This window comes from Lipophrys pholis (assembly GCF_963383615.2).
Source record: "Lipophrys pholis genome assembly, contig: SCAFFOLD_25, whole genome shotgun sequence".
Classification (NCBI taxonomy): domain Eukaryota; kingdom Metazoa; phylum Chordata; class Actinopteri; order Blenniiformes; family Blenniidae; genus Lipophrys; species Lipophrys pholis.
The window spans coordinates 2,411,382-2,434,456 of NW_028292149.1; the positions used below are offsets into that span (position 1 = coordinate 2,411,382).

Here is a 23,075-nt window from a genome sequence, read left to right on the forward strand (position 1 = left end):
GTCAGACTCGCAGACTCTTAGACTCTGGACTCTCAGACTCTCAGACTCTCAGACTCTGAGACTCTGGAGTCTGGACTCTCAGACTCTCAGACCCTCAGAATCAACATTCTGTTATCTGCAGGCGTCTTGGACTCTAAATCACAGAGGCTATGTTCTCATGACTGGTGTGTATTTGTGACAGCCACGTCAAACTCAAATGTTTTTACAATAGTTTTACAATATTGTCTTGTTTTCATCAAACCACATATTTCAAGTGATTTAAACAGTTTGTGGTTTGTACCGTTTATATTGATGATTGTGTTTGAATGAGACACATTGTTGAGTTCTTATAATGGTGATTTCTGTGCCTAGAGGAGCTCATATTTCATCACTTCCCCTCTGACACATTTCTGCTCTTCCTGAGTAGAACGGAGGAAACACGTGATTTATGTGAAAACAACTCCCCCACTGGGCCCCGCATGCTGCTTCCTCATCTGGGTGTGTGAGAGGAGGACAGAGAACGTTGAGGTTGTCAGACATCAGAGACGGACTGAGAGGGACTCAGAGGGACGAAGAGCAGCTTCTTCTCTCCACAAGTTTCCTCACACGTGGAAAAGTGTCTGTAAGAAGAAGAGAAGAGAGTTCAGGTGAGAATCTGTCAGCTCTTTAGAAGCTTCCACAACGGAGCAAAAGACTTTCTAACTTCTCTTTTTCTCTTTCATTCACACCATCACAAACCTCTGACAGCTGCTTTCTTCTTCTTCACCTGTTGGACAAACATTTCATCCTCCATTTAACTCCTTTCTTCACTTCTTTTCTTCTCCATGGAGAAACTCTGAAAACATTCAGCAGTGGGCGGGGCTTCAGCCCTCCTTCACTCTGATTGGCTCACGTTTGTGTAAATCTAAAACATTCAAACACACACACACACACACACACACACACACACACACACACACACACACACACACACACACACACACACACACACACACACACACGACTCAATCATCTCATTATTTATCATCCAGACGCTTCATTTTTTCCCTGAAACCTCCAACTGACATTAATCCTAATGATTGTTGTATTTTTCATGTTTCTATATTTTCTTCTCTCATCTTATTTCTTCTGTTTGTTCATTATTTATGCTTCTTGTCTTTCTTCTTTCTCTGTTTTGTCTCGGCTGTCGCTCTCTGATCTCAGTCTACTGAATGATACCGTCTCTAACTGGAACTACCAGGATGTGGGTTTCTGTTTCCTGCTGCACCACCCACATGATTTCCTCTGTGTGTGTGTGTGTGTGTGTGTGTGTGTGTGTGTGTGTGTGTGTGTGTGTGTGTGTGTGTGTGTGTGTGTGTGTGTGTGTGTGTGTGTTGAGCAGGTTGGTGTGTTTCTCTCTGTCTGACTCAACATGTGGGACGTGGATGAAGAAGACCCACCAGAGTGTGTGGACAGGTAAGAGACGTCCCCCCCTCCTGCATTCAGTCAAACAGCAAACAGAAGAATGGACACTAAATGTAAACTCCATAGAAAGATGAAATGTAGTAAAAGTGGCTCTGCTGTATTGACTCGTCTCAAGGCTCAGTGATTTCAAGTCATCCAAAGTGAGCTGAAGTAATTTCAACAGGCAGCAGAAAAAGAGCTGCAGTAAAGGACATGAGGTGCAGAGACATTCCACCGTCCCCATGATCAGTCCCAATGTGATCATGAAAGACACAAGGACAAGCAGTGGAAAGGACAAAGACTAGAAGATCATGTGTTGTCTTTCAGGTCAGAGTTTCTAACTCCTCTTAACCTGATCCAAGGTCAGAGCAGTGTCACCTTTCCAACAGGGAGTTTAAAGGAAGTGGACGTCTCCACATGACACTGAAGTCCAAACGTCCCACATCACTAACTTACAGTTTGGTCCACAAAGATATGTCCAGAGACAAAGTTTGTCTCATTGTGTTCTGTATATTACCACAGTAAATAGAAATGAAACCCTCCAGACTTCAGCTTTAATTCAGTGACTTCAACTAAAACATCCCATAACAATGTGAGGAACTAAAGGATTTGAACACAATCCCTTCATGTCAGAGGCTCAAAAGTCACTGAACCAATGAAATAAGAGAGAATCAATCCTTCATCTCTCACACTTGTTGAAAAGCCTTTGCAGGCAATGACTGGCTGAAGTTGTGAACTCATGACGTCAGCAGGCGCTCGCTGGGTTTCCTCTATTTTAATGCTCTTCCAGGCTTCACCGCAGAGCCGCTCACTTGATGTTGCTTTGTGGGCCTTTCTAATCCAAGTTTAATCTGTAAGAGGAGAAATTCAGGTTCTATTGGATTGAGATCTGGTGACTGACTGGGCCTTTCTAATCCTAGTTTAATCTGTAAGAGGAAAAATTCAGAATACAGATTATCGTGGGAAAAGTCAGAGTCCAGATCAGATGCTACTACTTTTCCAGGAACTTTGAAACAAATGGCAGATTGGAAATGACATGAAGGTTATTGAAGTTCATTCATCAAACATATTTTACTGATCAATTCCTGAAAACTTTTCCAGAAGAAAATAACATTAAAGTTCTTTTGTTGAAAACAGGAAATGAAATGATAAGAACCAAGTGTGATCTGTTGATCTAATACAACATTTTGACTGTGTGTGTGTGTGTGTGTGTGTGTGTGTGTGTGTGTGTGTGTGTGTGTGTGTGTGTGTGTGTGTGTGTGTGTGTGTGTGTGTGTGTGTGTGTGTGTGTGTGTGTGTGTGTGTGTGTGTGTGTGTTGTGTGTGTGTAGAGATGAGAAGCTCACACACACAGCAGGATCTTCAGTATCCAGCAGCTTGTCTATGAAGAGTGACGGGTCCAAAGATGATCCACCAGACTTCAGTACTGAACCTGGACCTTCAGACACAAGGTAAGAATCTCTTTCTTTTCTTTTCTTTCCTCAAAACCAGAGTGAGAGAAGTTGTGCTCACTCTAAGATTCACTTCCAGTATTTTAGTACAAGAGTCCAAACTGCAAACTGACCAGCAAAGTCTGATCCTACACTCTTTCAAAAGTCCTATTTTGATGATGAATCTGCTGGTTTCAGAGCCCTGAGGAACACCAGGGGAGAGGGGGATGGGGGGGATGTAAAAGATGTGAACTGAATGAACTCAATGCAACTAAAGACAAATCTGTATGTTGCTTGTTGCCCTCTGTCCCTGTCCTATCACTTTCTATCTTTGAACCTTCAACCAGAAGAACAGAAAGTCTCTTCCTCTGAGTCTGGTTCTGCAGACATTCTCCTCCTCTGAGTCTGGTTCTACACTTTTCTTCCTGTTAAAATGTTTTTTCTTTCTACTGTTGCTTTTACTTGCTGTGGTGGATCAGTTGAGTTTTTTTCTCTGTAGAAGTACCTTGAGATTATTGTGGTTCTCTATGAATTGAATTGAATCAAATGGAATCAAATGGAATTGAATGGAACCAATCCATTGATGTGATGGACAGTCTGATGGACGTCAGTCTGTAGAGGAGGGTTCCATGGAGTTGGTGACACAGGCTGCACTCAGATTCAAGGAGGAGGAGGAGGATGAGGAGGAGGAGGAAGAGGAGGAGGAGGAGGAGGGTAAAAGTCCAGAGTCCGCTGCAGTCAGGTGGTTGATGGTGATTCTGATGAGTTTCTGTTTCTGAGCTTCATTGAGGGAAACCAGACTGGAACTGTTCATACTGATTATTGTGGGAAAAGTCAGAGTCCAGATCAGATGCTACTACTTTTCCAGGAACTTTGAAACAAATGGCAGATTGGAAATGATATGAAGGTTATTGAAGTTCTTTCATCAAACATATTTTTACTGATCAATTCCTGAAAACTTTTCCAGAAGAAAATAACATTAAAGTTCTTTTGTTGAAAACAGGAAATGAAATGATAAGAACCAAGTGTGATCTGTTGATCTAATACAACATTCTGACTGTGTGTGTGTGTGTGTGTGTGTGTGTGTGTGTGTGTGTGTGTGTGTGTGTGTGTGTGTGTGTGTGTGTGTGTGTGTGTGTGTGTGTGTGTGTGTGTGTGTGTGTGTGTGTGTGTAGAGGTGAGAAGCTCAGACACACAGCAGGGTCTTCAGTATCCAGCAGCTTGTCTATGAAGAGTGACTGGTCCAAAGCTACACCACCACACTTCAGTGCTGAACCTGGACCTTCAGACACAAAGTAAGAAACTCTTTCTTTTCTTTTCTTTCCTCTAAACCAGAGTGAGAGAAGTTGTGCTCACTCTAAGATTCACTTCCAGTATTTTAGTACAAGAGTCCAAACTGCAAACTGAGCAGCAAAGTCTGATCCTCCACTCTTTCAAAAGTCCTATTTTGATGATGAATCTGCTGGTTTCAAAGTTTGAAGACAATATTTGAAAGTTGTCAGTGATTGGATGATTTGGATGTTGGTTGAGAAGAAGTTCCAGAGTTGCTGGCTGAAGGCTCTGGACCTCCTGATGTTCATCCAGGCTGGAGGTCAGTGAGGCTGAGAGAGGAGGTCAGAGAAGTACTGTGGACGTTGGTGAGACGTGAAGGAGGAGGGTGAGGGACAGAGGAGATCAATGAGGTACAGAGGGAGGAGCTTCATGAGGAACTTGAATGTCTGGAAAAGAATTGTGAAGTGAAGCTGTTGAACTGAAGTCAGTGGAGTTTCTGGAGAAGCAGTGTCATGTGAAGGATGGAAGGTGTTCTGATGATGATTCATACTGAAGAATTTGACAGCAGGTGGAGTTTCTGGAGGATTTGAGAGGGAGACCAGAGAGAAGATAAAAGGTGGAGGTGACCAGGGTGTGGAGCAGTGTGGAGATGCTGCTGGGTGAGAGGGAGGAGCAACAGTGCTTGATGTTACCAGGGTGGAAATATGCTGACTCAGTCATTCTATTGATGTAGGTTGGAAATAACAGAGTGCTGTCGAGGAAGACACCCAGACTCCTCACCCTGACTGGAGGGGAACCAGAGGAGCTGTCCATGATGGTGGACAAACTAGGAGCTTTAATGGACCTGAATCATATGAGGAGAACTTCTTTATCACTGCTGAGTTTGATCAATTTGAAGAAGAACCAGGACTTGATGTCCTGTAGATAGTCACTGATGGAGGTGGGTGGGAGGGTGTAGTTGGTTTGGTGGAGACGTAGAGCTGTGTGTCGTCTGCATAGCAAAGAAACTTCATGATGTATTTATGAGAAATATGGACAAGTGGAGGAGATGGACAATGAAGAAGGTGGGACCAAGTACAGAGCCCTGGGGAACACCAGAGGAGAGGGGGATGGGGGGGATGTAAAAGATTTGAACTAAAGACAAATCTGTATGTTGCTTGTTGCTCTCTGTCCCTGTCCTCTCTCTTCATCACTTTCTGTCTTTGAACCTTCAACCAGAAGAACAGAAAGTGTCTTCCTCTGAGTCTGGTTCTACAGAAAGTTTCCTCCTCTGAGTCTGGTTCTACATAAAGTCTCCCCTGAGTCTGGTTCTAAACTCTTCTTCATGTTAAAATGTTTTTTCTTTCTACTGTTGCTTTTACTTGCTGTGGTGGAACAGTTGAGTTTTTTTCTCTGTAGAAGTACCTTGAGATTATTGTGGTTCTCTATGAATTGAATTGAATCAAATGGAATTGAATGGAACCAATCCAGTGATGTGATGGACAGTCTGATGGATGTCAGTCTGAGGTGGAGGGTTACATGGAGTTGGTGATTCAAGGAGGAGGAGGAGGAGCAGGAGCATGACGAGAAGGAGAAGGAGGAGGAGGAGGGTAAAAGTCCAGAGTCGGCTGCAGTCAGGTGGTTGATGGTGATTCTGATGAGAGTTTCTGTTTCTGAGCTTCATTGAGGGAAACCAGACTGGAACTGTTCATAGTGATTATTGTGGGAAAAGTCAGAGTCCAGATCAGATGCTACTACTTTTCCAGGAACTTTGAAACAAAAGGCAGATTGGAAATGACATGAAGCTTATTGAAGTTCTTTCATCAAACATATTTTTACTGATCAATTCCTGAAAACTTTTCCAGAAGAAAATAACATTAAAGTTCTTTTGTTGAAAACAGGAAATGAAATGATAAGAACCAAGTGTGATCTGTTGATCTAATACAACATTTTGACTGTGTGTGTGTGTGTGTGTGTGTGTGTGTGTGTGTGTGTGTGTGTGTGTGTGTGTGTGTGTGTGTGTGTGTGTGTGTGTGTGTGTGTGTGTGTGTGTGTGTGTGTGTGTGTAGAGGTGAGAAGCTCAGACACACAGCAGGGTCTTCAGTATCCAGCAGCTTGTCTATGAAGAGTGACTGGTCCAAAGCTACACCACCACACTTCAGTGCTGAACCTGGACCTTCAGACACAAAGTAAGAAACTCTTTCTTTTCTTTTCTTTCCTCAAAACCAGAGCGAGAGAAGTTGTGCTCACTCTAAGATTCACTTCCAGTATTTTAGTACAAGAGTCCAAACTGCAAACTGAGCAGCAAAGTCTGATCCTCCACTCTTTCAAAAGTCCCATTTTGATGATGAATCTGCTGGTTTCAAAGTTTGAAGACAAGATTTGAAAGTTGTCAGTGATTGGATGATTTGGATGTTGGTTGAGAAGAAGTTCCAGAGTTGCTGGCTGAAGGCTCTGGACCTCCTGATGTTCATCCAGGCTGGAGGTCAGTGAGGCTGAGAGAGGAGGTCAGAGAAGTACTGTGGACGTTGGTGAGACGTGAAGGAGGAGGGTGAGGGACAGAGGAGATCAATGAGGTACAGAGGGAGGAGCTTCATCAGGAACTTGAATGTCTGGAGAAGAATTGTGAAGTGAAGCTGTTGAACTGAAGTCAGTGGAGTTTCTGGAGAAGCAGTGTCATGTGAAGGATGGAAGGTGTTCTGATGATGATTCATACTGAATAATTTGACAGCAGATGGAGTTTCTGGAGGATTTGAGAGGGAGACCAGAGAGAAGGAAACAGATGGAGGTGACCAGGGTGTGGAGCAGTGTGGAGATGCTGCTGGGTGAGAGGGAGGAGCAACAGTGCTTGATGTTACCAGGGTGGAAATATGCTGACTCAGTCATTCTATTGACGTGGGTTGGAAATAACAGAGGGCTGTCGAGGAAGACACCCAGACTCCTCACCCTGACTGGAGGGGAACCAGACGAGCTGTCCATGATGGAGGACAAACTAGGACCTTTAATGGACCTGAATCATATGAGGAGAACTTCTTTATCACTGCTGAGTTTGATCAATTTGAAGAAGAACCAGGACTTGATGTCCTGTAGATAGTCACTGATGGAGGTGGGTGGGAGGGTGAAGTTGGTTTGGTGGAGACATAGAGCTGTGTGTCGTCTGCATAGCAAAGAAACTTCATGATGTATTTATGAGAAATATGGACAAGTGGAGGAGATGGACAATGAAGAAGGTGGGACCAAGTACAGAGCCCTGGGGAACACCAGAGGAGAGGGGGATCGGGGGGATGGAAAAGATTTGAACTGAATGAGCTCAATGCAACTAAAGACAAATCTGTATGTTGCTTGTTGCTCTCTGTCCCTGTCCTCTCTCTTCATCACTTTCTATCTTTGAACCTTCAACCAGAAGAACAGAAAGTCACCTCTGAGTCTGGTTCTGCACTTAAAATTCTTCATGTTAAAATGTCTCGAAGTCTCAGTTCTTCCATGTATCTTCCATTGTTCCAGTCAGTCTGTTCCTGATGTTGTGTTTGTTTTTAGCTCTGACTCTGGGTTTCCATCCAGCTGTGTGTCCATGAAGAGTGACTGCTCTATGGAGAGACCATTACTCTTTAAATGTGGAGCAGGAAGTGCTGATGAGGGGTGAGAATCAGTGTTTGTCTCAGGATTCCTCATCACACCACACAGCAGCTTTAACAAAGTCAACATGTTTCTGCAGCGTGAGCCAGCAGAGCTCCCAGCTTCTCCCTGGTGGCTCCGCCCCTCAGCATCAAAGACATCTGGACTCCACATTTATGGTGAGAACACGTCTCCATTCAACACTTTATTGTCACATCATGAGACAGAAGAAGCTGCTGTGACTTCCAGCTGAAACATGAAGCAGACACTCAGCTTATTAGATCCATTCAGGTCCAAAGTGAAACAGTCCAACCTTCATCCAGCTTCCAGTCTTCACTGATGCTTGAAGCTGCTTCTGCTGGAGATCCCACATGAAGTGTGATTTGGCTTCACATGTTGTCCATCCTGCTCTCTGCACTGGATTTACACTCACATCTCAATCTGGCTTCAGTTTCAGCTCAAAGTAAACTCCAGATGTTTCTCTGTTCCAGCTGCTGGAGGACAACATGGTGACTTTCATGAAGAAGGAGCTGAAGAAGATGAAGAAGCTCCTGAGTCCAGATTACCCAGCATGCTCAGAGAGTGAGAGGGAGGATGAGGATGAAGAGCAGAGGAGCAGCAGAGAGTCATTTCTGAGGATCACCCTGGACTTCCTGAGGAGGATGAAGCAGGAGGAGCTGGCTGAGCGTCTGAGGAGCAGTAAGAGGATTTGATCTCATTTCACAGGATGGAGATGAAGCTGAAATGTTCTCAGCTGGAGCAGAAAGCAGTCAGAAACAGAGTCCATCCAGAGAACACAGGTCATTTCCAGGTCAGACACAGAAAGTGTGAAACAGGCAGAAAGTCCAAAACAAGCAGCAGAGAAGAGGAGACACAAAGAGAGTTCCTGAACTCTGCTGCTCCTGTGATGCAAACATCTGCATCAGATCAGAGGCTGTTTGGTCTCCACTGAGGAGCTGGATGGAGCTGATGGAGGAGAAACATCTCCACTAACACACTGTCATCTTCACATTCAATGTCAAACACACTCAACTCATCCCTGGTTTCTTCTTTTCAGGAACTTCTGCTGGAGTCTGCCAACAGAAGGTGAAATGTGCCCTGAAGAAGAGGTTCCAGGTTGTGTTTGAGGGGCTCTCTAAAGCAGGAGAGGCCACCCTCCTGAAGCAGATCTACACAGAGCTCCACATCACAGAGGGAGGGACTGCAGAGGTCAATGAGGAACATGAGGTCAGACAGATTGAAACAGCATCCAGGAGAGCAGCCAGAGCAGAAAGCAGCATCAGACCAGGAGACCTCTTTAAAGCCTCACCTGGAAGATCTCCACCAATCAGAACAGTGCTGACAAAGGGAGTGGCTGGCATTGGGAAAACAGTCCTGACACAGAAGTTCACTCTGGACTGGGCTGAAGACCAAAGCAACCAGGACGTCCACTTCACATTTCCATTCACCTTCAGAGAGCTGAATGTGCTGAAGGAGAAGAAGTTCAGCTTGGTGGGACTTGTTCATCACTTCTTCACTCCAACCAAAGAAGCAGGACTCTGCAGCTTTGAAGACCTCCAGGTGGTCTTCATCTTTGACGGTCTGGATGAGTGTCGACTCCCTCTGGACTTCCAGCACCCTGAGATCCTGACTGATGTTACAGAGTCCACCTCAGTGGATGTGCTGCTGACAAACCTCATCAGGGGGAACCTGCTTCCCTCTGCTCGCCTCTGGATCACCACACGACCTGCAGCAGCCAATCACATCCCTCCTGACTGTGTGGGCATGGTGACGGAGGTCCGAGGGTTCACTGACCCACAGAAGGAGGAGTACTTCAGGAGGAGGTTCAGAGAGGAGCAGCAGGCCAGCAAGATCATCTCCCACATCAAGACCTCACGAAGCCTCCACATCATGTGCCACATCCCAGTCTTCTGCTGGATCACTGCTACAGTTCTGGAGGAGGTGTTGAAGAGCAGAGAGGGAGGAGAGCTGCCCAAGACCATGACTCAGATGTACATCCACCACCTGGTGGTCCAGGCCAAAGTCAAGAAGGTAAAGTATGATGGAGGAGCTGCCACAGATCCACACTGGAGTCCAGAGAGCAGGGAGATGGTGGAGTCTCTGGGAAAACTGGCTTTTGATGAGCTGCAGAAAGGAAATCTGATCTTCTATGACTCCGACCTGACAGAGTGTGGCCTGGATCTCAGAGCAGCCTCACTGTACTCAGGAATGTTCACACAGGTCTTGAAAGAGGAGCAAGGCCTGTACCAGGACAAGGTCTTCTGCTTCATCCATCTGAGTCTTCAGGAGTTTCTGGCTGCTCTTCATGTCCATCAGACCTTCATCGACTCTGGAATCAACCTCCTGGATGAACAACAACAAACCTCCCGGAGGTCAAAAGTGTTGAAGAAGAAAGTTAATCTCCACCATCTCCATCAGAGAGCAGTGGACGAGGCCTTGAAGAGTCCAAATGGACACCTGGACTTGTTCCTCCGCTTCCTCCTGGGTCTTCCACTGCAGACCAACCAAAGTCTCCTCCGAGGTCTGCTGACACAGACAGGAAGTAGCTCACAGACCAATCAGGAAACAGTCCAGTACATCAAGGAGAAGCTGAGTGAGAATCTGTCTACAGAGAGAAGCATCAATCTGTTCCACTGTCTGAATGAACTGAACGATGGTTCTCTGGTGGAGGAGATCCAACAGTCCCTGAGATCAGGACGTCTCCCCACTGATAGACTGTCTCCTGCTCAGTGGTCAGCTCTGGTCTTCATCTTACTGTCATCAGAAGAAGATCTGAAGGAGTTTGACCTGAAGAAATACTCTGCTTCAGAGGAGGCTCTTCTGAAGCTGCTGCCAGTGGTCAAAGCCTCCAACAAAGCTGTGTACGTGGTTCATGAACAAATATGTAGAACTGAGTCCATGACAAACATTGAACTGGTTTTCATTGTTGCTTCTTCTTCAGGTTGAGCTGCTGTGGTCTGTCAGAGAGAAGCTGTGGAGCTCTGTCCTCAGTCCTCAGCTCTCAGTCCTCCAGTCTGACACATCTGGACCTGAGTGACAACAAGCTGCAGGATTCAGGAGTGAAGCGGCTCTCTGCTGGACTGGAGAGTCCTCACTGTAAACTGGAAGCTCTCAGGTTCTGACATTATTGATCATTAATATCCACCACTCTCTGTTCTCCTGCTCACATCTCTAGAACATCAGTAAAACATCTCAGTAGAACACTGCAGCCTCTTGATGCTTTCTCCTCTATTAATCAGGAAGTAAAACTACAAAGTAAAGTTTCCAGTGTAAGTTCAGGTGGAGAGCAGCAGCTTTACTTCCTCCACTCACTGTGTTTGTGATGCTCCATGTCACAGAGTTCTGCCTCAGACTCTGACACCGACACGACTACGAGCAAGAACACCACACATGAGACAAGCCCAGCAGCAGCAGGACACTCACTTCAGGTGTGCTCCTGTGGCTGGATGAAAATATCATCACTTAGGAGGCTGAGGATCCACCAAGGAGAGAGAGGAGGATGAGAGAGCAGAGGCAAGAGCCTCACAGTGACCAGTACTTCTTATGAAGCAACCAGTCAAATCAGTGGAGTGAAGCACAGCGACGGGACAAAATAGAATAGAATAGTTTATTCTAGTGATGGCCAGATGAAGCTTCATGAACCACTGTCTTTACTTTCTGACCCTCACACAGAATCTGTGTAGTTTTCTTCTTTTCATTTTAAATGAATATAATCTTAGGAATCCTACTGTCACTACTTGCTGTCTTATTAATGTGTAGAAAGGTGAATGAAATGTCGACCTCTTCTATGTCAGGAACTCTGAAATTCTTCTTCCTTTATGATTAATTGTGTTAATTGTTATTAATTTTACTATGAATTCAAATTCCAAATGAATAGTTTTGTACAGTACATCTTGATGAGAATGATATAAATTGGCATTATTTCCTGTTAAACAGGTGGTGCCCCGAGGTTTTCTGATACACATCAGATTCCATATTTTGTTCATGAGTCATGACTCTTTGATCAATACTAATCAGTGTTGCCACAGTTAGTTTGAAAAAGTAATCCAAGTACTGATTACTAGTTACTCCTTTTTGCCACAAACTCAGTTCTGATCACTGCCTGGCCTCCTGCTGATACATATTTAACCTTTGACCTTCATTCTTTGTTGTATTTATATCTGACTCACGCTTTTATTATCAGATTGTTAATATTGCAGCTAGTTATTTATGTGGTGATGTAGTTGTAGTCTGTTGTTGCACTATTTATCTATTTATATATTTATATCTATTTATCTATATATTTATATATTTGCACTCTCTGCGCTATTCAACCTTTTAATTACCCCCCTAGAGGACAAATAAAGTCTTTCATTGATCGATTGATTGATTGAAAAGAAAAATATACAAAAAGAGTTCAACATCTCTGCAGTTCTTGTTGCAATGATATAGTTTAGTGTTGACATTTCTTGGTTCCAATTCTTTTGTGTCACCTGAACGCACCATTAGATCGAGTCGGTCTGTAATTGGCTGAGAGTGGAGAAGGGGGCGGGTCAGGTCGGACTGCATGCTCTGTGTGTGTCTGTTAGTTTGGAGGAGAGAACGAGCAGCCGCTTCTGTTTAATAATAAAGTGTCTTTGTAGAGAAGAAACTCATCCTGCTGGATGCCACAATAGTAATGCTACAATAGTAATGCTACAATGGTAACGCTACAATGGTAACGCTACAATAGTAATGCTACAGTAGTAACGCCACAATATTAATGCTACAATAGTAATGCTACAATACTAATGCTACAGTTGTAATACTGCAATAGTAAGGCTACAATAGTAATGCTGCAATAGTAAGGCAACAATAGTAATGCTACAATATTAATGCTACAATAGTAACGCCACAATAGTAATGCTACAATGGTAACACTACAATAGAAATTCTACAGTAGTAAAGCAACAATAGTAATGCCACAAAAGTAACGCTACAATAGCAACGCTACAATAGTAACGCTACAATAAAAACGCTACAATAGTAATGCTACAATGGTAATACTACAATAGTAATGCTACAATAGTAATGCTACAGTAGTAACTCCACAATAGTAATGCTACAATATTAATGCTACAATATTAATGCTACAATATTAATGCTACAATATCAATGCTACAATAGTAATGCTACAATAGTAATGCCACAATAGTAATGCCACAATATTAATGCTAAAATAGTAATGCTACAATAGCTATGCTACAAATTAATGCTACAGTAGTAACGCTATAATAGTAATGCTACTATAGTACTGCTACAGTAATAACGCTACAATAGTAACGCTACAACAGTAACACTTCAGTAGTAACGCTACAATGGTAACGCTACAATGGTAACATTACAATTGTAATTCTCCAGTAATAACGGTACAATAGTAACACTACAATAGTAATGCTACAATAGTAATGCCACAATGGTAACACTACAATAGTAATTCTACAGTAATAACGCTACAATAGTAAAGCTACAATAGTAAAGCTCCAATGGTAACACTACAATAGAAATTCTACAGTTATAAGGCTACAATAGTAATGCTACAATAGTAACGCTTCAATAGAAATGCTACAATAGTAACGCTACAATAGTAATGCTACAATAGTATTGCTACAATAGTAATGCTACAAGAGTAACACTACAATAGTAACGCTCCAATAATAGCGCTCCAATAGTAACACTACAATAGTAACGCTCATATAGTAATGCTACAATAGTAATGCTACAATAGTAATGCTACAATAGTAATGCTACAATAGTAACGCTACAATAGTATTGCTACAATAGTAATGCTACAAGAGTAACACCACAATAGTAACTCTACAATAGTAATGCTACAATAGTAATGCCACAGTAGTAATGCTACAATAGTAATGCTACAATAGTAATGCTACAATAGTAATGCTACAAGAGTAACGCTACAAGAGTAACACTACAATAGTAACGCTACAATAGTAATGCTGCAATAGTAATGCTGCAACAGTAATGCATGGTGACTTGGAGAAAAAACTTTAATCTGATTACTGGTTTGGAAATAGTAACGCGTTAGATTACTCATTACTGAAAAAAGTGTTCATATCACTGTTACTCATCATCATCAACAGTCAAATTGCCTGATGTACAACCAGTGTTCCCAACAACATCAACTGTTTACAAACCAATCAGGACAACAGACGGTAATACAGTCAGTTCACTGTCTGAAGTTAGAATGTGTTGAAGTCAAACCACTGAGAGGAGTTTAGGAGGATCCAGATGTTGGAGGACAGAGATGGACTGAGCTCTGCAGCATGTTAGTGATCAGCATGTTGATGAGACTCTTCTCCTCCTGGTGGCTTCAGCTGTTTGGACTTTACATTTCTAAACTCTTCCAGTCTGAACCTTCTTCAGTCTCAATGACTTCAACATCAAACTTTGTCATCTAATCTCACTTTTTTCTCTCTTTATTCAGGTTGGAGTGGTGCTGGTTGTCAGAGATCAGCTGTTCTTCTGTGGCCTCAGCTCTGAAGTCCAACCCCTCCCTCCTGAAACATCTGAAACATCTGGACCTGAGTGGGAACCGGCTGCAGGATTCAGGAGTTGAGCAGCTGTGTGGTTTTCTGGAGAGTCCACTCTGTAGTCTGGAGACTCTGAGGTCAGACTCCATGTTTGAGTTTGTGTGCAGTGAAAGTTGTGTTGACACTAAAGGTCAGACATCAGGCTGATATGAGATGATCCACACTGAGGATCTCCATGAGAAACTGAGACTTCTTCTCTGGGCTTTAGTCCTGTGACTGTGGCAGAGCCGTGTGGAGCTCCACATTTCAAAGCTTGGTAGAAGAAGCAAGGTGCTGCAGTGGAGAATTCTCCGTCAACTGGGGCTGCAACTAACTATTATTATAATAGTCGATTAATCAGTGATTATTTTTAGATTAATTGATTAATGGGATAAAAAACTAAAACATTTCAAATTGTAGGACCAGTTGATATTGAACAAACCAAACACTAAATATGTTCTGGTTATTTAAAAGCACATAACTGAACCAGTACAAAGATGTATACAATATATATCCATATATACATGTATATAAGATGTATACAAGATAATTATTAAATCAGATTTAATGTACTTCAGGGACCACATACAGTCCAGTTTCATCCTGAGTGGACCAGACTGGTACAATATTACTATAATAACCTTTAAATTTACACTTCAAAGTTTTTCTTTGTTGTTGTCACAGTGGATGTAATGAAATTATCTATATTTTTACAAGATCAAACAGTTAGTACTGAAAATGACAACAATCTCAACATAAAGTCAATTTTAATGAAACATTGAGGTGCAAAATACAAAGAAATGTGAAAAAGAAAGTTGTGTAAATCCTCTATAAGCTCCTTGCTTGGTGGGACCAGATTAGAGCCTCTGGTCAGTTTGGGCCTCATGTTCTCTGCTGGAAAGGGAAAGTGAAACTAAAGGAGAGCAGCTCCACAGAGCAGCACTGGGCTGCAGGGAGGCGGCCAGAATTCACCTCTCAAACTAACCTCCTGACACCACAATGTCTGAATATTACAATAATCAGCTCCAGACCAAGTATTCTGGTCCTTTCAGTGTCGCTCAGCTTGAAATTTAGCAGGAGAACCTGTCTGTTGTCCTCGTCAGGCAGGTTGTCCTCATTAAGGTGTGTTAACAGGTAAATATGTGTCCGTCCACAGTGACGTGTCCAGTACAGGGTGGAGCTCTGACCTGGTCCTCAGAGGTTCTACTGTATCTGAAGAACTGTGTGTGTGTGTGTGTGTGTGTGTGTGTGTGTGTGTGTGTGTGTGTGTGTGTGTGTGTGTGTGTGTGTGTGTGTGTGTGTGTGTGTGTGTGTGTGTGTGTGTGTGTGTGTGTGTGTGTGTGTGTGTTGTGATCCAGATGTTGGAGGACAGAGATGGACTGAGCTCTGCAGCATGTTAGTGATCAGCATGTTGATGAGACTCTTCTCCTCCTGGTGGCTTCAGCTGTTTGGACTTTACATTTCTAAACTCTTCCAGTCTGAACCTTCTTCAGTCTCAATGACTTCAACATCAAACTTTGTCCTCTAATCTCACTTCTTTCTCTCTTTATTCAGGTTGAGGGGCTGCAGGTTGTCAGAGATCAGCTGTTCTTCTGTGGCCTCAGCTCTGAAGTCCCACCCCTCCCTCCTGAAACATCTGAAACATCTGGACCTGAGTGTGAACCATCTGCAGGATTCAGGAGTTGAGCAGCTGTGTGGTTTTCTGGAGAGTCCACTCTGTAGTCTGGAGACTCTGAGGTCAGACTCCATGTTTGAGTTTGTGTGCAGTGAAAGTTGTGTTGACACTAAAGGTCAGACATCAGGCTGATATGAGATGATCCACACTGAGGATCTCCATGAGAAACTGAGACTTCTTCTCTGGGCTTTAGTCCTGTGACTGTGGCAGAGCCGTGTGGAGCTCCACATTTCAAAGCTTGGTAGAAGAAGCAAGGTGCTGCAGTGGAGAATTCTCCGTCAACCTCTGACACGCTCCATGTTGAGCTTCAGCTTTCAAAGCAGGCTGATCTCTCCTGGATGAAGAGTCACTGATCTCCCAGCTGGAGCTCCAAACTCTCCCTCACTCTGCCATTGTTGCCCCCCTGACCCAGTGTGTGTCATGTAGGGGTGTGATTCCATCCTGTAATAGGAAACAAAGAGGCAGACAACTTGAGCTGGTGTTTGGCTCGGCTGCAGGATTTAATATGCTGCTGCCTCTGTGCAGCTTTTAGGCTCCTTCAATCGCCATGCGCCCTCTGCTGGCCTTTTAGAGTAACACACTACTGATTTCACCTGAAAAGTACAACTCTGTTTGAGCCTTTTAAACTCTATTTGAGACACAGCAAAATAAAATATATCTATAGGGGGTCTAGCTTTAATCACTTTGAACTTATTTAATTTATTGTTTTAACCCTGAGCTGTAATTTAGTCCTATTGACTTTTTAACATCTTTTAAATACGCTTTAAATTGCAGCACCTTTTTTTTATCCTTAACACCGGGGCTCCTCAATTAGTTTTCCTCGAGGGCCAAAACCAGAGCAGCATGCCAAACCAAGGGCTGGAACATCCGCAGGTATTCTGCACTCTGGCAGTAAAAGATTTTTTAATTGCAGATGTTTGAGCTGATGTGACCATTATGAGGGACCGAGCAGAAAGACCAGGACCTCCAAAGGAGGCCTGGACCTGGAGGCCAGGACCCTGTTGTATTTGGAATGTTTCTTATTATTAGTTTTTTGCAAAAAAAAAAAAAAAAAAACCTGTATAAAACCCCCCTAAACATGCTCAAAAACTCACCAAATTTGGCACGATCATTAACCCCCAGAGAGCCAAAATGTCTCTCTAGCGCCACCTAGAAAAACCAAAACGGTGACCAAAGCCCATAGGAATGTCGTAGAGAGATCAAACCAAAACTCAATTGTTCGTCTCATCGAGACCTAAAAATCACATACTGCTACCCCTGACTTAACTCTGACAGGAAGTCCGCAGTTTGCCTTTCAAAGTAAGATTTTCTATCAAAAACGGCCCTCAACCTCTGAAGGAGAATACATTTGACCCCCTAAACATGCTCAGGGACTCACCAAATTTGGCACACTCATTAACACTGGGTGATATTAAATGAAAATGTAAAAATAAACCCCCAGAGAGCCAAAATGTGCTCTCTAGCGCCACCTACAAACACTACAACGGCCACCAAAAACACTTAAACGGCCCATAGGAATGTCGTAGACCGATCAAACCAAAACTTAATTGTTCGTCTCATCGAGCCCGACAAATCACATGCTGGAACCCCTGAACCTAAATCCAACAGGAAGTCTGCAATTTTCCTTTTAAAGTAAGATTTTCAAACGCTAGCTACTCTGAGCACGAATATCTATCGACTTCAGAAACCTACTAAATGACAGAGGAGACTCTCCTCCTCAATAATCCCCAATATCATTTTCAGTGGTGGAGCGGTTCTGTTTTTATTAGTCGTCAAAGTTTTGAACACAGAATCCGCCTCCTCGTCCAGTTTAAAGGTTTTGTGCTTTGAATGACGCGACATTTTGTCTTTATTTGATACGGTTCTTCATTAACAATCATTTCTTCTTGATGTCCACATCGGCAGTGCTGGTTCTCTCTCTCTCACACACACACACACACACACACACACACACACACACACACACACACACACACACACACACACACACACACGGTGCAATACTGCCCTCTTGTGACGAGTTGGTAAACATGCAACTGTGACGAGGGAGAGAGGTGTGTTCATGTGAGATTCTTTTCTGTGTAGCTCTATGAATTAGTTCTGAGTCTGTAGCTCTACAAACAGCAGCCCAAGGCTTTAACTTTTATTTTTTCCACACCTTCCAAAGAATTGTACTCACAGTGAGTACAGGAGTCCAGCTGGTGGCGCCACTGATCCTTAAAGCCTGTTTTATTCTTGACGCGTTGGCGAGCTCTGTACGGCTCCGTGCGGCCGAATGACGTCATTGTAGCCGCCAGGCCCCTCCGAGCGGCTCTGTTCACGCTGACCTCACCGCTCCATGCTCCTCCAACTTCTTGTGACTCCAGTAGAACCTGTGAGGTGTGGAGCGGTAAGAGCTCCACCCTGTACTGAGCAGACACGTCACTGTGCACGGACACATATTTAACTGTTAACACACCGTGATGAGGGACAATGACAACCTACAGAAACACTCTGATTCTACTTTTCTTTCACATGAAGCCGTTAAAAGGATCATTTTATGGCTCCAAATCCAAGCTTTCCTTTCCAGTAGTATGTGGTTTGTTTAGTCGTTACTGATGAAGCAAAAGTCTGGCTTCATTAGAAAGAAGTTCTATTAATGATGCGTCTCATAGCGGAGCGCCCCCTGCTGCCTCATGCAGACCTCAGCCTGCGGTCAGAACGCCATACAAGACCTGGAAGTGAAGTTAGTTCCAATCAGGTTCCATGATTACTTCATAAAACACTCTGGCTTCACTTCCATGCAGTAATGTAACATAATGATCCCAAAGATCCCTGCAGAGGGGCGGAGCCTCCAGCACAGGGTGGAGGAGGAGGAGGAGGAGGAGGAGGGGGAGGAGGAGGAGGAGGAGGGGGAGGAGCAGGAGGAGGAGGAGGAGCAGGAGGAGGAGGAGGAGGAGGGGGAGGAGCAGGAGGAGGAGGAGGAGGAGGAGTGGAGGAGGAGGAGGAGGAAGAAGAGGAGGAGGAGCAGGAGGAGCGGCAGGAGGAGGAGGAGGAAGAAGAGGAGGAGGAGGAGTGTGACGTCACCAGTCCTTAAGTTTGACTTTCACATAACAGCAGAGGACATAAGGCCCGTGGACCAGAACCCACCAAGAGGTCCAATCTGGTCCCACCAAGCCAGGAGCTTTAAAGGATTTAGACACTTTGTTTTCACATTTCAGTGGATTTTCACAATAAGTTTCAGTTAAACTGACTTCATTTTCAGGAACTGATGGAAAAATATAGAGAATTTCATTACAGACACTGAATTTAAAGGTTTGTTATAGCACTGGAGGAGGAGGAGGAGGAGGAGGGGGAGGAGAAGGAGGGGGAGGAGGAGGAGGAGGAGGAGGAGGAGAAGGAGGGGGAGAACAGAGAAAGAGGAGGAGGAGGAGGAGGAGCAGGAGGGGGAGAACAGAGCAAGAGGAGGAGGAGGAGCAGGAGGAGAAGGAGGAGGAGGAGGAGGAGCAGGAGGGGGAGAACAGAGAAAGAGGAGGAAAAGGAGCAGCAGGGGGAGAAAAGAGCAAGAGGAGGAGGAGGAGCAGGGGGAGGGGGGAGGAGGAGGAGGAGGAAGAGGAGGAGGGGGAGGAGGAGGAGGAGCAGTACGAGGAGCAGGGGGAGGAGGAGGAGGAGGAGCAGGAGGGGGAGTAGGAGGAGCAGGAGGGGGAGGGGAGGAGAACAGAGGAGGAGGAGGAGGAGGAAGAGAACAGAGGAAGATGAGGAGGGGGAGGGGGAAGAGGGGGAGGACAGGAGGAGAAGGATGAGGAGGGGAGGAGGAGGAGGAGAAGTAGGAGGAGGGGGAAGAGGAGGAGGAAGAGGAAGAGGAGGGGGAAGAGAAGGGGGAGGAGGTGGAGGAAAACAGAGCAAGAGGAGGAGGAGGAGGAGGAGAACAGAGCAAGCAGGGGAGGAGGAGGAGGAGCAGGAGGAGGAGGAGCAGGAGGGGGGGGAGTAGGAGGAGGAGGAGCAGGAGGGGGAAGAGCAGCAGGGGCAGGAGGAGGAGGAGAACAGAGCAAGAGGAGGAGGAGGAGCAGAAGGAGGAGGAGGAGGAGCAGGAGGGGGAGGAGGAAGAAGAGGAGGGGGAACAGGAGGAGGGGGAGGAGGAGGAGGACAAGGAGGAGGGGGGAGGAGGTGGAGGAGAACAGAGCAAGAGGAGTAGGAGGAGGAGGAGGAGGGGGGAGGAGGTGGAGGAGAACAGAGCAAGAGGAGGAGGAGGAGCAGAAGGAGGAGGAGGAGGAGCAGGAGGGGGAGGAGGAAGAAGAGGAGGGGGAAGAGGAGGAGGGGGAGGAGGAGGAGGACAAGGAGGAGGGGGGAGGAGGTGGAGGAGAACAGAGCAAGAGGAAGAGGAGGACGAGGAGAACAGAGCAAGCAGGGGAGGAGGAGGAGGAGGAGGAGGAGGGGGAGGAGGAGGGGAAGGAGGAAGAGGAGGAGCAAGAGGAGGAGGGGGAAGAGGAGGAGTGGGAGGAGGAGGGGGATGAGGAAGAGGAGGAGGAGGACGAGGAGCAGGAGGGGGAAGAGGAGGAGGGGCAGGAGGAGGAGGAGAACACAGCAAGAGGAGGTGGAGGAGGAGGAGGGGGAAGAGGAGGAGGAGGAGGGGGAGGAGGAGAACAGAGCAGGAGGAGGAGGGGGAGGAGGAGGGGAAGGGGGAAGAGGAGGAGCAAGAGGAGGAGGAGAACACAGCAAGAGGAGGAGGAGGGGGGAGGAGGGGAAGGAGGAAGAGGAGGACAGTGTGTGTGTGTGTGTGTGTGTGTGTGTGTGTGTGTGTGTGTGTGTGTGTGTCGTGTGTGTGTGTGTGTTGTGATCCAGATGTTGGAGGACAGAGATGGACTGAGCTCTGCAGCATGTTAGTGATCAGCATGTTGATGAGACTCTTCTCCTCCTGGTGGCTTCAGCTGTTTGGACTTTACATTTCTAAACTCTTCCAGTCTGAACCTTCTTCAGTCTCAATGACTTCAACATCAAACTTTGTCCTCTAATCTCACTTCTTTCTCTCTTTATTCAGGTTGATTAACTGCTGGTTGTCAGAGATCAGCTGTTCTTCTGTGGCCTCAGCTCTGAAGTCCAACCCCTCCCTCCTGAAACATCTGAAACATCTGGACCTGAGTAGGAACGAGCTGCAGGATTCAGGAGTTGAGCAGCTGTGTGGTTTTCTGGAGAGTCCACTCTGTAGTCTGGAGACTCTGGGGTCAGTTGACTGTCTGTTACTGTTGTAGAAGGAGAAATGTTTGTGAGCAGCTGTGATGTGAGACTCTGATCCTGCAGTGAGAGATGGACTGAGCTCAGCAGCTTGTTACTGATGTGTGTGGACATGAGGAGGAGTGGCAATGTTGTGCTGACATGTGGAGGATGAGTGTGATGAAGATCCACAGCAACAGAACAGCTCATTGATCAGGACACAGTAATGTGGAGCTGCTCATTTCTCCATCAACACATCTGATTGGTTCTCCTCGTTCATTCTGCTGCTTTCTCTCTTTATTCAGGTTGAGGTTCTGCTGGTTGTCAAAGATCAGCTGTTCTTCTGTGGCCTCGGCTCTGAAGTCCAACCCCTCCCACCTGAAGGAGCTCGACCTGCGTATCAACAACCTTCAGGATCCAGATGTGCAGCAGCTGGTTGGTCTTCAGCAGAGTCCAGACTGCAGCCTGCAGACTCTCAGGTCAGTAGATGTTGGAGTGAGTCCATGCTGCTTCCAGCAGGTTTCTACTAAACACAGTTAGTGTGAGAACAAAGATCCAGAGTTTGACTGCTCTGTGAGGCTGTGAGAGGAGAACGCTGAGCAGCTTCAGGATTGGACAGCAGAGGACACAGTCAGCCAATCAGAGGAGCCTCAGGCTTGTTGTGTTGGTCTGACAGTGGTGGTCCTTCATGAGCTCTGAGCTGCTGCTGTGGACAGGACTGAAGTCCTGGCTGCTCCACAGAGACTCTCCTCATCACCTCTCATCTCTCTCATCTCTCTGCAGGTGGAGGGAGTAGAGAGGACGCTGTGTGTCCTGAAGACCCACCCCCATCTAACCAGGGTTCCTTGGGATGCTCCTCTTCTTCCTGCTCCTCCTCCTCCTCCTCTTCCTGCTCGTCCTCCTCCTCTTCTTCCTCCTCTTCCTGCTCTTCCTCCTCCTCCTCAGCCTGCTCCTCCTCCTCCTCCTCTTCTTCCTGCTCCTCTTCCTGCTCCTCCTCCTCCTCTTCTTCCTGCTCCTCATCCTCCTCCTCCTCCTCCTCATGTGTTGGTTCATTGTGTTGGGCCTGGCCTCCATGGCTCACCCCCTCCGGACAAAGGAACATGTGGTCGCCACTAGAAAAATTCACCATTGGTCACGTGACCCCCACCAGGGGGTCCACAGCAACCCCTCCCTGGAAGCTGCATCCCTGCACCTCACCACCAGGGGGATCCACCAACTCCATCCACAGCCGTAGAAAACGCCCCGGAAACTCTGAAGCCAACCCGGCTCTGATTGGCCAAGGCCATGGTGAGCACAGCAGGGAGCCGGACCATGATGTGCCGGTATAAAAGTCCGACCTGTGAAGACACACCGTCTCCAAGACGGATTCACGTCCATCCAGACGCAGGACTTCGTACGGAGACACAAGGAGCCGCGTGTTAACTCACGTGGACCGGCCCAGAACTTTTTAACTCCCTTCTCTCTCTCCCTCCTTCACTAATCCACCGCCGCTCCTGTTATCTGATCAGATAAGCTCACACACACACAGTCACATTTAGCAGCCAAACTGCTATCTGGTGCTGCTAAACCACATCCACATCCATCACCAGAGTTCTAACTGCATGTCCTGTTAGAAGTCCGGCCAGACACACACACACACACACACACACACACACACACACACACACACACACACACACACACACACTCTTTGTACATAGTGTTTGCTGTTTAATAGATTAGATCTCCATGTTAGATGTCGTTTGCTCCATGAATGTGTTGATTTATGAAATGATTTCTGAATGATTTCTGAATTAATCCATTTTGTTAATAAACGCCTGTTAGCTGAATTGAACGATTCTTGGTGATTATTGTGTATTTATTGTTGACAATTCACTGGTTTGGAACAGTCTGTGCTCGGATCTCACACCTTCCCTTTTTATTTAAGATTGTTATATTGTAACAT

General features: G+C 45.6%; 1 protein-coding gene across 5 annotated transcripts; it reads left to right on the top strand.

The window, feature by feature from the left end:
• The first annotated feature begins 481 nt into the window (after positions 1-481).
• LOC308128136 (NACHT, LRR and PYD domains-containing protein 3-like) lies at positions 482-22,957 on the top strand. Of its 5 annotated transcripts, XM_080493795.1 has the most exons (15): positions 482-626; positions 1,361-1,434; positions 2,753-2,872; positions 4,027-4,146; positions 6,172-6,291; positions 7,640-7,741; positions 7,818-7,896; positions 8,209-8,416; positions 8,775-10,578; positions 10,659-10,832; positions 14,181-14,363; positions 15,820-16,002; positions 20,958-21,140; positions 21,436-21,609; positions 21,914-22,957. In XM_080493795.1, exons 2-15 carry the CDS (start codon positions 1,391-1,393, stop codon positions 21,924-21,926), a joined length of 3,507 nt encoding a protein of 1,168 aa, XP_080349921.1. In that variant the 5' UTR covers positions 482-626; positions 1,361-1,390; the 3' UTR covers positions 21,927-22,957. The 5 variants fall into 5 exon arrangements, with proteins under 5 accessions (XP_080349921.1, XP_080349920.1, XP_080349923.1 ...); XM_080493794.1 differs by lacking the exon at positions 21,914-22,957 and having other exon boundaries at positions 21,436-21,835; XM_080493797.1 differs by lacking the exons at positions 2,753-2,872; positions 21,914-22,957 and having other exon boundaries at positions 21,436-21,835.
• The last annotated feature ends 118 nt before the right edge of the window (positions 22,958-23,075 follow it).